The 15,004-nt window shown below is 38.4% G+C and overlaps 1 protein-coding gene across 10 annotated transcripts in view; it reads left to right on the plus strand.

The window, feature by feature from the left end:
- cacna1g (calcium channel, voltage-dependent, T type, alpha 1G subunit) overlaps positions 1-15,004 on the plus strand; it is a 166,578-nt gene that overhangs the window by 15,703 nt on the left and 135,871 nt on the right. For all 10 annotated transcript variants that reach the window (XM_072374169.1, XM_072374170.1, XM_072374167.1 and 7 more), the window contains exon 2: positions 3,707-3,840. In XM_072374169.1, the coding sequence (XP_072230270.1) occupies positions 3,707-3,840 (134 nt within the window). The remainder of the gene's footprint in view (positions 1-3,706; positions 3,841-15,004) is intronic.

Genomic DNA, 15,004 nt, shown 5'->3' on the forward strand with positions numbered 1-15,004 from the left:
CATGGTGGAAAACGTCTCTGAGCGTCTCTATTTTACGCAACACTCACTTTCTCTGCATCTTGAGTTGTAATATCTGTCAGCAGTTGAACTTGGATATTTTTAACAGGCTTTTGCTGCTCTGGAATCCATCATGCATGCTACAGTTTGCAAAGCAGTTGTTTAGGAGCTGACAGCTAACAAGAACAGTCCAACCCTTCTATATGCAGACAAATCAGATGTAATATATACTTTCATCCAGTTTTAAAATGTATTTTGGGTATGTCAACACATGGTGAAAATATATCAATTGATTGGATTGATAGGTTTTATAGGATTGATAAAAATGAAAAAACTACTAAGCCAAATTTTATGAATCTTTATTGGAGAGATGGATCATGAGCAAAGACAAAATCCAGAACATTTTGGGTCAGATAAGGAAGAATTTCCTTAAAACTGCCAAATCTTCACTCACATATTCATCCTTGGACATGAACCTTTGGAACGCAAGGTGAGACTCTATGGTGTCTCTACAGCAGTGCAGTGCATTCATTTATCAGTGAAGAAACAAACACCCATGAAGAAAACTTTATTTACAGCAAAACATGGTGGAGGTTTTATCATGCTGTGGGGCTGCTTTGCTACCGCTGGAACTCTAAGCTTTTCATTCATTAAAAGAGGTTTTCAGGAGTTCAACAAGGTGTTTTACATCAATGCAAACTTAAAATGTAATTTGCCTGATAATTGAAATGAAGGTGAATGTCTCCGGTCTTTAAGCAGGACTTTCAGTACGTCTACATACACTGTCTGATTTAGCTACCATTAGTTGACCCGGCTATCTAATTGTCCCAGTATACATGCACAAGAGGGGAATCAAGTTATTGACATAAGTGTGTTTGACACTGTAATGTTGAGGACTGAGTGAGAGAGTATACAAGACATTCTGCCATTTCTAACTTTCTCCGTAGGAGGTCAACAGTCATTAAGTTACGTGAATGGTGATTTTGTCAGATGACGTTGATTATAAAATCCAGATTTGATTCTAGCAGAGTGATGAGTTTGAAATTGCTCTAAGTGAGTCGACCTGATTTCTCAAAGACCTGATTTTCAAACACAGTTTCTGATGTGTTTGGCCATTCGGCAAAACCAGAAAAATATGTGAATGAAAGTTGCTTTTTTGGGAATACAGCTGTATTGACATTCACTTACACTTGACTGTTTTCACAAAAAGACATGCACTATTATTGTTATTTATCCTTTCAGAATATTGTCCATACAGACTGTAAAGCGTGTGCATCAGTATCACATGTTTATGTTAGGGTTTCCTCCGAGACACAATTGCACCAATAATCCAAATAATCATGTCATGTGGCATGTTTTGGCTGATGTGGTTCGCAGATAGTAAACTTGTTTCCAGCATTCCGACAAGTCAGAATCAATTTAGATCAAACACTGAACAGTATGTTTTTTTTCTTTATGGAGTCTTACTTCACTAAACAATGTGCTCTTCGGCTCCTCTGTCTCTATGGAGTAAATAAATTGTGTGTAAATCACTTGGAGGGATGTATGGTCAGTATTAGGGACCTAACAGCAGCTGTTTGCTGCCAACTGTCTGACTCTGGTAACAACATCACAACCCCATGAGTTGAGTCTTTTGGGTTTTTTAAGTGGGCCACATGAATTATCTCCAAGGCTAGGACAAGGTGAGGATTTTGTTGTTGTAAACACACTGTTGCAGGCGTACAACACTGTGTGAACCTGCACATTTAACTTACAGTGAACTTTAGAGCAGTGAGAGGATGGCTTCTCCTTAAGCTGACAGGATTTGATATATTTATACATCTGTGTTCATGTTAGGATGACTCATCTATCAGTGGGTGTCCTGTGCCTTAATCTCCTTCCAGAATTTTTATTTTATTTTGGTTTTTACTTTGAGCTTTATTCTTCCTCCCCTCAATTCCCATTCGTCCACCTCTGCTTTTTTCCATTCATTATTGATTTTCATATTTCAAGAATAAAGCTTTCACTCTTTTCATCCAGCTCCTGCTCTCAGTCTTGCCCTTGTTTTTGCTGGTAGTCTAGTCTGATAATGATTAAAGAGGGGCTGAGGCTCAACCAGACAGTCAAACAGACCGTAATGAGGGAAGGAATACTGATTAGTGCTATGAGGGGTTTGCCTCAGGTTATTACAATTTATACTCTAGACTGCAAGCCTTTTGTAGCTTGAGTGTCTGTTAAGATGGTAAGGTACAAAAAAAAAACATCGATAGGCCTGAGACCACTTATGGGCACTATGCATCTGGCTTTCTGAAGTCTCTTTTGTCTTCCCCCATTCACAGGGAACCTGACCTCATAACGACAGGACAAAGGGGAAAAAAAAGCATTCCTCTGCAGAAATTAATAGAATATCACATTGCTGTCGAAGGCTCTCAGTGGGATATTCATTATACATCAAATACATGTCTGGTGTAGATGTTAGGCAGTAAAATAACAAGTGGCTGCTGTAAAGAAATCAGCTAGTTTTCTAGCACCATCAACTGGTTAGAGATCAAATTTTCTCAAACAATAAATGCATCCTAATGTGCTAAATTAGTATGGGAGACGTTTCGGGTTGCCAGCCCTCTTAACTGAAAATAAGATACACGCAAGGTGGAGGAGTAAGTTGTGAAAGCCATTACTTTAACCATTGACATAAGCATATACAGGTCTGTGTGTTAAGTCGTACAAAATATCAAACATAGATTTGAACAAATATGTTGGTAGTATGTGTAAGACTTATTATTATAAAAATAATTTTATTTTACCCATGCATTCAAAAAAGCTTCTAGACAAGAAATTTCAAAATTCAGTGACAGTCAGCTCATTTTTTGGGAGTACAACCGAACTTTGTTCCACATGTCTGTTCATTTATTTATTTTATTTTATTTTATTTATAGCTGAAACAAAGTGAGCTACCCTTATCTGGGTAGCTTGACCATATTATACATCTGTCTCTCGTACCTTAAACTGTAGTTCAACTTCTTCATGTGTGAAGCAATAGGTAGTTTTCCCCAACAGTAATAACAATAAAGTTTTTCTAAGATAAAGTGCATTCTTAATTTATTCAGTAAGGTGTACATCTTTTAGATTGAGATTATGTGGCGATTTTGTATTTAAAGGGATGGTTAGCCATGCTATAAGCTAACATTAGCATGTTAGCTTTATGAATACATGTGAATACATGCTAATGTTAGCATTTAACGCTACTTTACTGTTAGGGTGGTTTTACTGCAACCATATACTATTGTAGACAAGATATTGCTAAAATGACAACCAATTAGCGTTGCTGGAGGTTACTTTTGACACTTGACACAAAAATAGATATATTTTAAGCTTAATATATAATAATTTATGAAAATGTATAAAACATGTACACCAATATAATAATCATGAAGAGTGAAGTTAATGCATTTTAAGTGGGATCTAATAGAACCGTAGATGTTTTGAAGCTAGTACCTAGTGGGCATCGGTAGTACTGTATTTGATAGCACTCTTAACTAGCTTCATACCTGACACTGACATCTTTTATAGTTCATAGGTTCAGCTGTATCTAGTTGGAATATGTATAGTTTCTCCGGGAGAATCCTGTGTGTGGCTTTGTGTGTGTATGTTTTATTTTTAACTTATTTTATGACAGATTGTTAAAAGCAGCCTTGCAGAGTAACACTGTTTTTTATCTGTTTCTTTGCAGGACTTCGATGACTTCATCTTTGCATTCTTTGCCATTGAGATGGTGATCAAAATGGTGGCCCTGGGGATTTTTGGCAAGAATTGTTACCTTGGAGACACATGGAACCGCTTGGACTTCTTCATAGTATTGGCTGGGTGAGTTACACAGTAACAGACAGGAACACACAGGTGGCCAAGCATAACTGTGCATAAACAAACTGGAAGCTTGTACTAGCTTCAGTTTGTAATCGATCTGTGCATAGCCTACAGTAAATCTGGATTTTGGAAGGTAGTGGCAGGTTCACAAACAAGGACAGAAATTCCAAAGTGCAATGGATGTTTTTGAAACAAACCAGCTGCAGGCAGAAGATCAAACACGGGAAGGGAAGCATGAATGCCTGCTTTCAATGTAACACCAGCATTCTTCCCTGTGGATTACCAGTGTCTTTGCTTTTGATTAGATACATTGTATTGTAAATTGTAAACCTTGTTAAAGGTTTTGTAAACCCTCTTAAATACTTAAAAGCTCAGAATCTGTCAAAACTGGTGTAGAGTGAGATCAGATTTTTTTTTAATCTAAAATTTACAAATCTGATCTTGTACCTTTTCAAAGATGTAATCTGTTTCAAGATTTAATAATTAGCAAATATTTCAACTATATACTGTATATTCAGGCAGAAAGTACATTGATTATGCACACTCTTAGTGGTACACAAATACTTTGACAAGTAAAATGTACACACTTATTACAGATGCATCCAGTATATGAAAACACAGGACATGTAAAGTCACAGATACACTACATTGCACTTACCCATACAGTCATTTGATTAAACATGTCAGAGAACTTAGCCTGCTGGTTGCAGTCTGACATTTTCATCACACTACATCCCCCGCTGATTTTTAATACCATCCTTCTGCCACAGCTTCTGTTGTCCATCAGTGGGAACAGGACACATTTCCTTCTGTGCCCATTTGTGTGTACAAGTGTCCTTCATCAGCAGAGAAGGGAGACATTTCACATACTTTTTTCTTGGCTTTTCTACTGTAACACGACCATACAGCTTTCAATTTCTGTTGTAATGTTTAATCTGTACATTTGTCAATATGTCCAAAAACACGGTCGTGTTCACAATGAAGGCGGAGAAATTGCGAGATTGATGCATTTTGCATTGCCTGTTGTTGTGATCAGGTCTCAGCTATCTCAGCTTAACTTTTTTTATCTTTTACCCTAACAGTATTTCCATTCATATTGAAACCTTGAAACCTAAATGACTTCTCATTTCCCACTGCCGTCTTATCACTTACCAGCCCCTGCTTATCCATGGCCAGATCATTACCTGACTTTGGAAAGGATGAAACCTCTTCCAGCTTTCCAGTAGTTGTATTTTTTTCCCTTTTCCTGCACCATATAATAAATCATATGTAGTGCCTCCACACCACCTTCTGAAAAACACAAAGAAACATGCTCGTGCCACCATGATTAAAGGTCCCGCTCTTGACATGTAAGATGGCATCCAACTGTGATGTCTCAGTTTCAAATGGAGACAAGAAGTTGACACAAAACATGACACAAAACCAATTTATGAAAATGGCTGGCATCGGTAAATTGTGTGTGTATCAGAGCGTTCACAATATGGAGGATAGCAGAGCACAGGCACAAGAAATGAAGTCTGTTTCTACTGGAGTCTGCATGTATGTTGGCTCACATCAGCGAGTGTAAGTGTTAATATGTTTTGGTGTTTTCATGGCTTGTACTATTTCTGGACAACCTGAAAATAATCTCATCTGTGCAGAAAGCCTCCAGACATATGGAGACCGGGGTCGCCTAGGTAACGGCTGGCTGTCGAATATTTTATATATCCTGGCAACAGTTGTTAAGTCTGCAGAGGAAGGCTCTGATGAACTGTTTGTTTCTCTCCGAGAGGATAATTACAGCTAAGCTGCTTTTTCAGCAGGTCTGAACTCTCTCCTCCTAATCACCTCTCTGTCAGGAGGGAACGATGGAGGGATGGCTGCACAGAGCAGGTGGAGTATCAAGAAGGAGAGAGATGCTAAGGGAAAAGCAGAGTTTTCTGTGTCTTGAAAAAGAAGAGGGAGAACAGCATGGTTCTAGGGGTCCGGCGTTAGCACTTTCAAGTTGTTGAGACTCCTTATGTGATGTGAACAAAGCAAAGTTTTTGAGAACATCATTTCTATACAAGTTCTTTTTGTGTGAGGCTTCACTTGGGGAAGATGGACTTTAAAGAGAGAAATTAAATTATGTTGCCAAGGAACAATAAAAACAACACAGGCTGAATCATGCTACCAAGGAACAGAATAAACATAGGCCACGCTCACATTACCAGCCATGCTATTCTAATTCAGAACAGATTAGATTTGACAGTTCACAATCATAACTAGTGTGTAGCATCTGACTCTGATTTAAACGTGACTGTCCACTGAAGCAACGTACATTAGATTTTTGCTATGTCATCTGGATCAACAACAGAAAATCTCATACTTGTGAGCCTCTGGAGACTGAGTCACACGCACAATTCTGAAATGGAAGCTGTTGCAGTAAATTTGAAGTTTAACATTTGTCTGTAGAAGAAATTAAACATTTGCACAACTGTAAATAAAAAAGACAAGACAAGCTGGATAGCTAGCTTCTGCTGTTGTTAGCAGCGGTGTAGAAGTGCTGCAGGTTTTTAACGACAAAGCCCAACACATGAATATGGGCAAAAAAACCAAAACATGGAATCTGATATGAGTGTCCCCACTCATGCTGCATACTCACATGTTGGGTATCCAATCTAACACCGCATACTGAAATGATATAAATGGGAACTGAAAATCGTAATTGACAATTGACAACTGAGAAATAAAAATCAGACAAAAAAGTCGGGTTTTAGTCACTTCAGCCCGGTACTGTCAACATAGTGACAGATTCATATGCTGGACTGCATCACTCACCCTCATGCACTATCACCGCTCACTATTTTATCACCAATGGTGACCTAATGACCTAACCAGTTACTTTGTAATACCTAAACCTAGGGAAAATATCACAAGAGAACTTTTAACCTTTAAAACTAAGTGATCAGTGAATAAAGTGGGACTTGAGGTGAAAGGCGAGGTTCTTATTTGCATGCAAAAAACCTGATTATAACTGCACATCGACAAACTTAACAGGCTCACCTGTACATTAAACGACCTGAAAATATTTATTGATGCATCTATTTATCTATTAGGGCAGTGGTGCCCCAATCGATCACTTTGAGAGTTTAACTAGCAGAGGCTGCAATTGCCCAGAAAGAGAGACAAACAAGACAATGGTGGAGAGAGGAGGGGAGGGTAATAGTGATACAGAAAGGAAGAGGGAGAAGGGAAGAGAAGCAGAGAAGGTTGACTGCTTCAAAATTGAATATAATCTGCTTGAACAGAGACGCAATAGATGAAAATAATGATATAGGCTGTGTGGGTCAGTGTGGATAGATAAAATGATTGAGTAATTTGTTATCAATAAGCCACAAAACTGCGATCTAACATTTACTTTTGTACTGTTGTATTCCAAATAAAACTGACTGCATGAAAACATTTTTCTTTATGACTTATCATATAAAAACCTTTAATCATCTGCTGCGGGACTCTGGAGTAATTGTTGCCAATATACCATATGCTAGATCAAAATAGTTGTAATGAATGTAATGACTGCCTTTATCCAGTAATCCATCATTTTTCACCACAGCACTACAGCAATGATTGCAACCACAAATATCTACTGTTTTCTGTCAGCTCAGTGGTTCTCCTGTAATCTAACTCCTTTCCAGAGCAACGCCCTTGTGTTCCATAGTAGATTTCGGGAGTCTTTTTCCCTGAGCAAATTTGCTTGTCTGCCTAGATTTTATCATTTGTTTGAGATGTGAAATTGGACTTTTTTATAAAAGAGGAGGATATAAAGGTATCATTGCCATGCAAGGGCACTAAACAAAAGGTGAAATCAAACCGCTGCATCAGTTTTCAACGCCGGGTTACCCATGAAGTGCCATTTCTTGACATGCAGGCTCTTTCAGTCCGGTGACCCAGAAGTTGCTGTGTCAAAGTGGAAAATATCTGGTTTACCTACAAAAATGTATTGTATCGTGTACTATTGTGTAATGTTTTACTAACCCTAACCATGTGAGCTATGTTTAGTATTTTAACTCAGTACTTTTTTACTCTTTGCTTTTAGTGCTTAAACCTTGCCATTTTCTTACATTGCCTAAGCTTAAGCAAGTAGCTTCACTGTCTAACATTAAGCTAGAGCTTTTGATATCTAATTAAGTTATAATTGAGCAAAAAAATAAATAAATAATGATGAGGTTCATCTCAAACATGTCACAGGCTCTATCCCCTGCCTGATGAGCAAGAGATATATAATGCCATTTCCTGTCAGCACATAGTAATGTGTAATACATTGGTCACAGCTGCAGAAGAATAGCTAGCAATATGCAACTCAAAAAGAGACGTTTAAGGTACCTTTTGTGTTTAAAGCTTCTGCAAATGTGATTGGTCCTTAGTTTAGCAGGTATCAAATCAAAGTACTGAACTAATTCTAAATGGCACGTGAATCTGTGTGCAATTTTCATGTTATAATTGTAATAACAATTGCAACAATTGTCCATGTGGGGAGACAGTTCACTGGTCAACAAAGGCGGCCGCCTCTGGAGCTGGGGCTTTCCAAGCACCATGCTAGTGTTATTGATATGTTGATATGTTGAGATGTTTCACACTGCATGAAGATTTTATGTAATTTTCATTTCATTTAATTTCATATTGTTCTGCTGACAGCAGAACATACAGGAACTGGGAGATAAGACTGTAAATATTTGAATAAACCAAAGGACTCAAGTATAGCAAAAAAAACTTAGCAAAGGGGAAAGAACAACAATATTTTTAACACCATTTACATTGTCAGTCTGAAGTGATCTCTGAGTCACACTGAAGGAGTTGAGAAAGAAGCCTGAACCTTAATCCCGTGTGTCGTCTCCTTTTTTCTTGCCATGATTTATTGATGACACTTTGGATCAGCTCCAGTGCAGTGTGGGAGACAGTGGATGGAAGAAATGTGAGGATGGGGGAGAAAAGATGAAGGAGACAGAGAGTCGGAGATGTCTGAAAAGGAGAAAAGTGAGAGGATGAGGGAGGGCCAGAAGTTGGCGTTGACAAAAAAAAAAAATCTGGGAAAAAAAGAAGAGACAAAAGGAAATACTTGAAGAGTGGTAGGTTGTGGTTAAACCCATATGCATATATTTTTACCTTAAAACCATTCTTTTGAGTTAAACGTTTTAGGTATGCTTGTTTGCTTTGCTGAAGAAAAGAAAACAATTTATAAATCTCATGCTTGTGTCCTGAATGGAGAGCTGCAGGCCAAATAAAGTGTCACACTCTGCAACAGTGTTTTGATTACAACAGAGTTCAGATTGGAGGTGGACCTGCTGAGCAGAGGCGGGCAGATTGACTGGCAGCCAGCCGCCGGCCCAAATATTAACCAGCAACTGTGACTATCTGAGTTACAGCAGCCATTCAGCTCCACAAGTGTTGTTCCTGTTAAAAGCTCAGAAATGCCTTTTATGGCATTGTGCGCTGCCAGCCAGTTGCTTTTCCTCCATTGAATGCTTTTTCATTTAAAATGTGTAACTTGGTTTGGTTAAAAGGGATATTTGAAGAGTTATTGTGTTAAAACTTATAAGTAGCAAGTGTCTTACCTACAGCAGATAGCTGTCATAGCGCTCTAAATTCAATAAAACTGTGACTCAAAGCAAAAGCATGTGTGGAAAAGAGAAGCGTAAGAAAGGTAACAGGAGCACATGACAACGATTAAAGAAAAAATACTAAACAATGACTGAAAACAAAATTTTCTTAACCTCTCCTTGGGGAAAGTCCTGGGTTTGGGGGCATCTTTGTCAGCGGGTCTAGTAACAGCAAGAATGAGCAGCATTGGTAAGCTAATGTACAGAGTTGTGGATGATTATGGCTAACGGTTCTATATGACTTTTTTAGTCAAGTTGTATAAAACAGTGTAAACAGCATACAATATCAGAGGAGTACAGAAAGCTCCTTTGAGCGTTTCACATTTTCTTTACATGAATCAAACAATTAATTTCAAGTTAGACTAAAGTTAACACTGAAATGAGAAATTTATCTGATCATTAAGAAAGAGGAAGAATACCATACATATGATGTTGACCTCATTAATGAATGTGATGATTCCTTCCCAGGTTGCAAATAAGAAGGAAATGAAAAAATCGAGTGTAGCAATAACATCTCACAATCTTGTTGTTGGTGTTGACTTTACATTTAAAGTTACCCTGAGCAGGGACAGGAGGCAGCTGAGTGCCAAAACGTTGTTAGCTTATAGCTTAGCATAAATTCCATAAGCTGGAGGAAATCCCTAGCTTGGGTCTGTACAAAGATTTGACTGTTTCTCCTAAAAATCATAAATCAACAGTTGTATATTTCTTTTGATATGGGGATAAATGGACAATCACTGACACATATCATTGAATGACAAGGTTTTAGCAGGCAAAGCAGGCTACAGTAGCTTTCTCGCGGTCTTAAGTCCATATGAGAAGTCATTCAAAATGTTTCCTGACAGGTGTAAAACTGGTATCACTCTTCTCATGTCACAAATAAGGTTATTTGAATGTTAAACGATGCCTTCAATTTAAAACCAGTGACACAGACAAAGAAATTAATATGGAAATTAAGTGATGGAAGGACATAGACAAGGATACAGTGTCCACGAGCAAGCTGTCCACTGTCAGGAGTCACAGGAGTCCAGTGAGACTTTTACTCTCCTTCCCTCATCCCTCCTCTCCCTCTCAATTAGCTTGCACTTGACAATACCAGTATTGGACTGCTGGCTTTTCTTGTCCTAAGTGTCCTCCTGGGGTTTCCTCCATTAGCTTGATTATGTCCCAACTACAAGTGGGTCAGCAGATCAGCCATAAATAATGATTCAGAAGGGGCGAGGTATGATGTATAGGAATGAAAGAAGAAGTGTTGGAAAACCAGAGAAGAGAAAGATGAAACTGAAAAGGGATGAGCTGAGATGTATTGAAGCATCGCTGGGATTACTTTGCATGTCAGATGGAGCCTTCATTATCAACCAAAATATTGGGAAAGTAAGAGATTAAAGGTGTCCGCACTATATTGATTCACCCAATCCTTCCATCCATTTTCTATAACTGCATAATCCTATTTAGGGTCACGGGGGGCTGGAGCCTATACTGGTTGCTCGTCCATTGCAAGGCCACACAGATACAAACGACAACCATACACACTCACACTCACCCCTTGGGTCAATCACCAATAAACCTAACATGCATGCTTTTGGATGGTGGAAGTACCTGGAGAGAACTCAACTAAGCATGGAAAGAACATGCAAACGCCACACAGAAAGGCACCATTTGAACTAGAAACCCTCTTGCTGTGAAGGGACAGTGCTAATCACCACACAACCATGCAGCCCAATATTACCAGGTTTTGCAAATATCATGCCAAAACCTAGGCAGTTTGTAGGCATTCAAAAGGTTCTCTGCTAACTTTATGTGCATGGATTTTTAAATATATAATGCAAATTTTGTTGCACATGTATTGATTTCACACATCAAACTGTATTACAGATAAACTAGAACTTTTTTTGTGTTTTTGGAAGTATGTTTGTTTACCACATATATCATAGCATATGAAAAAAAACTGTTTTATTCTTGTTAGGTCCTGGTAACAGTTCCCTACCTTGTCAGGTAGGTCAGGGTTGGTTAGTTGGTGCTTAAAGTCAGTTCTGTCCTGTGAATAACCGTGGTATAATACCACTTTCCACCACCTCCTTCCTTCTTTTAAATGTTTTTGAACAGATTACAGTCATTCAATATAAATTTCCAAACATTTTACGTAATGCAAAACATAGTCATCGTAATTTCAAAAGGTAGATATAGGTGTGCAACAGTTCTGGAGACCAGACAGTTAATCTGCTTTCTACATTTTTTGAGCCTTTTTTAATAAAATCGCTTCAGTTGTGGACATGACTTAACCAACATAACTCTTATACAAGTTAGAGTGAGACTGTATTGCAACGGGGGAAATCCCTTAGAGCATAGGATGTGTGAAAAAGATAATGACTGCAGTAGTGCTCATATCAATTACACCTCATCATAGGTGCACATATAGACACCACAATCAGAACCTATCCCCTGACACACGTACACACTCATAGAGCTGTTCTTTACTCATAATTAATTTGCTGAGGGAGATCCATTGTTGCAGGTTGCTTGTCACTGGTGTAGAGGCTCATAGTAAGCATACTAAAGGAAAATCAGAATAGAGTACAGATGACTGGTTAGTTCATAATATGTAAAGAATGACAGGAATGAAATGATGGAGGAACAGTACAATTCGATAATCTGATACCAAAGTAATTACCTCATGTTGTAATCAATGTGAGGTTAAACAGAGCAAACAGTATTCTGTGGCTCACTCGGTACATTGTGTACATTGTGACAACCTCGGCCTCAAAATTGAGCGTAATGGCTATCCGAGTGCATGCATTTATGAATGTCCTGATATATCTAAGAAATGACTGCATTCAACTCAGGAGGTTAGGGCTATGTACACAAGTGTTTATGAGGGTGGAATAGAACCAAAAACATTTTAAACCTCACAATTGCTTTATCTTACAAGTCGTCACCAACTTCTAAAGATACAGTCTGGCTCTTGAGCTGCTAAAAGCCAAAGGTTTTGAGCACATAAGACTAAATGCTGTAGTAATGCTGTCCTAGATTTTCTGTAATGAAAACTATAGTTTGTCTGTCTAGGATATAGTTTCGCATTAAGGCTACACCCAGTCTCCCCATAACCCATTAGACTACTTTTGAGATGAATTGAATAGTGTTAACTTTAAGGAAAACAGTAAAATTCACAAACATTTTGGCTTTGCTAAGTTGACACGGCTAATATGCTGCACATCCATCAAGCATGTTGAGTATTAGCATTCGTTTTTGCGTTGTTTTAGGCAATCTATCAAATGTAAGTCTAATGCTCATTTTATTTTAGTTCTATTTCAATCTCCACCAACTCTTGAGGGACATATCTGTCTCCTCTGAAGCTAACTTCTCAACAGTTAGCTACTTGCTTACTTTGTTTTTGTAGTTGCTTGGCAGCTAGCGTACATACAGTTTCTCCCACATGAAAAGCTGCAGCTGGGAAAGTGATTGATAAAGTAAAGCCAAAGATTGAGAGCCAAATGAAAACTGGAGTGAAATAAGCTAAACATTTTCAGAGAGAGAAAATTATATTTTAGGCTGTTACTGAAGGTCGGGTAATAAAGCAACACTGATTAAATGGATGTTGGTTGGAAAAGAGCAATCGCATCACAGTTGCATCTTGAATGTCAGCTCTTTCTGAAAGCTCCAACATTTCCAACAGGGTGCTAACAAGTAAAGAAGTAAATCATGCCTCATATCAGCCAGAATTACTTATTTCTTTCAATTCTGAAATTTAATAGATACAGTGGAATGGAACGAAAATGCTTACGTCTTAATCCTTACGTTATTTGAATGCATTAGTTCAGTGTATTGGTATTTCATTCACTATTTATCGCAGAACAAGCTCACTAGACAAAAATCAAGCCATAAAACTAAGAAGACTTCATCAAAACTGATCAATTCCATTCAGTTTTTCGTCAATCCATCATGATTAGCATAAAAATGTTTGGACAGAAACCCAGACAGAGAAATGATGAAACAGCATGCAGAGTGAGGTTCCCTTTATTGCCGCCTCTTCAACAATTTTACCCTGATTTGGCTATTTGGTCCACCTACATTCATCTATTCCTCCTTAATCATCTGTCAAAAATGGGACTGTAGGCTACTTAACATTATCACAGCAGCTGCTCTGACAGATGGACAGAAGACGGACACTTAGATACAGGCAGAGAGGCAGACAGATAAAGGTTAGGTGAGGACGGGCTGGGTTAAACATTCCACACTGTCCTGCATTCTCAAGCTGCCTCACGTGCTTTTCCTATTTTAGGTCTTTCTGGTTGGCATTATGTCTAGTATGCATGAGTGTGAGCCTGGTTTCAAGCTACAGTTGCCTTTGTTTTGTGCATAGCTGGAAAGCTGTACCATCCTTCATGTGTTTGGCTCTTTTGGCACAAACACAATACATTCTGCTGGATAAGAGAGGACACACTGATGAATTAGTTGTCGACATGCTCAGAGGTGTTTACATTTATCCACAACCTATGTCTAGCACGACTTTATTGCATGAATTACAAAAATCTCATTACTTTCTTCCACGAGTTTGTCCTTGCGAGGATCTCTCCATATCAAGACGTAAACAAGTATCAAATCAGAGTGTGGGTTACAAAATGTAACACACACACATAGCTCTACTTTAGTTTGGGAATTCTCCTCACGCAAACTCCCTCCAAGGTTGGGCCTTCCCCATGGTCTCCTGCTTCTCATTTCTGCGTCCGCCTCCCGCTGCCTGGATCAACATCATCAACACTGGCACGAACTCTGACGAAAACAGTGCACGACTTCCTGCTGTTTCCATCGTTTGTTTGATACACTTCATTTCTCCTCAGCTGTTTCTTCATTCCAGATGAGGGGAGATGGGTCAGTTTTCACTGAGAGCACCGAACATCATCTGGCTCCCATCAAGGACAGCAAGTGTTTTTGCATAGACTATTTTCAACAGACATCATTCATCATATACTTTAAAGTTTATTTATGTAACTTTGTCTGACGATGAATTACCCTAATATTTGTAATGTATTGCTCTGGGGATTTGTAGCTTGTCTGTGGCACTCAACCCAAGTTTTCCCAAATGTTATGATGATAATGCTACTATAATTACCTTGGCACTTCTGTCAAATTCTTGAGATTGTAATCATGGTGAGTTTACTCTATCTATCTGTGCTCTCCCAATTACATTATTTAGCTATTTTGCTGTCACTTCACCTTTCAGGCTGAGATTTTGTTCAAATTAGCCAATTTTTTGTTTGGAATACTTTGACCTAGAAGGATAATTAGTTATTATTATAGTAACTAAGGATAATTACTATAATAATGAAGATACTAAAAGTAAAAAAGATGAGGACACTTTCAAAACTACAGCTGTGAATCTTGATCAATTAGTTACCAAAAGGTAGGAAAAGTCTGATGTCTGGCAGCTGAAAATTTTCCAATTGTGCTAGTTGCGCTACATTCCAGTGGTGGAGTTTATAACGGCCACTCGAGACGAACATGTCTGGCTGTGACCCATGGTTGGATCATCCAATTTTGCCCTCAGG

Source organism: Leuresthes tenuis, unplaced genomic scaffold, assembly GCF_036924035.1.
Source record: "Leuresthes tenuis unplaced genomic scaffold, fLeuTen1.0.hap1 SCAF_20, whole genome shotgun sequence".
Lineage (NCBI taxonomy): Eukaryota > Metazoa > Chordata > Actinopteri > Atheriniformes > Atherinopsidae > Leuresthes > Leuresthes tenuis.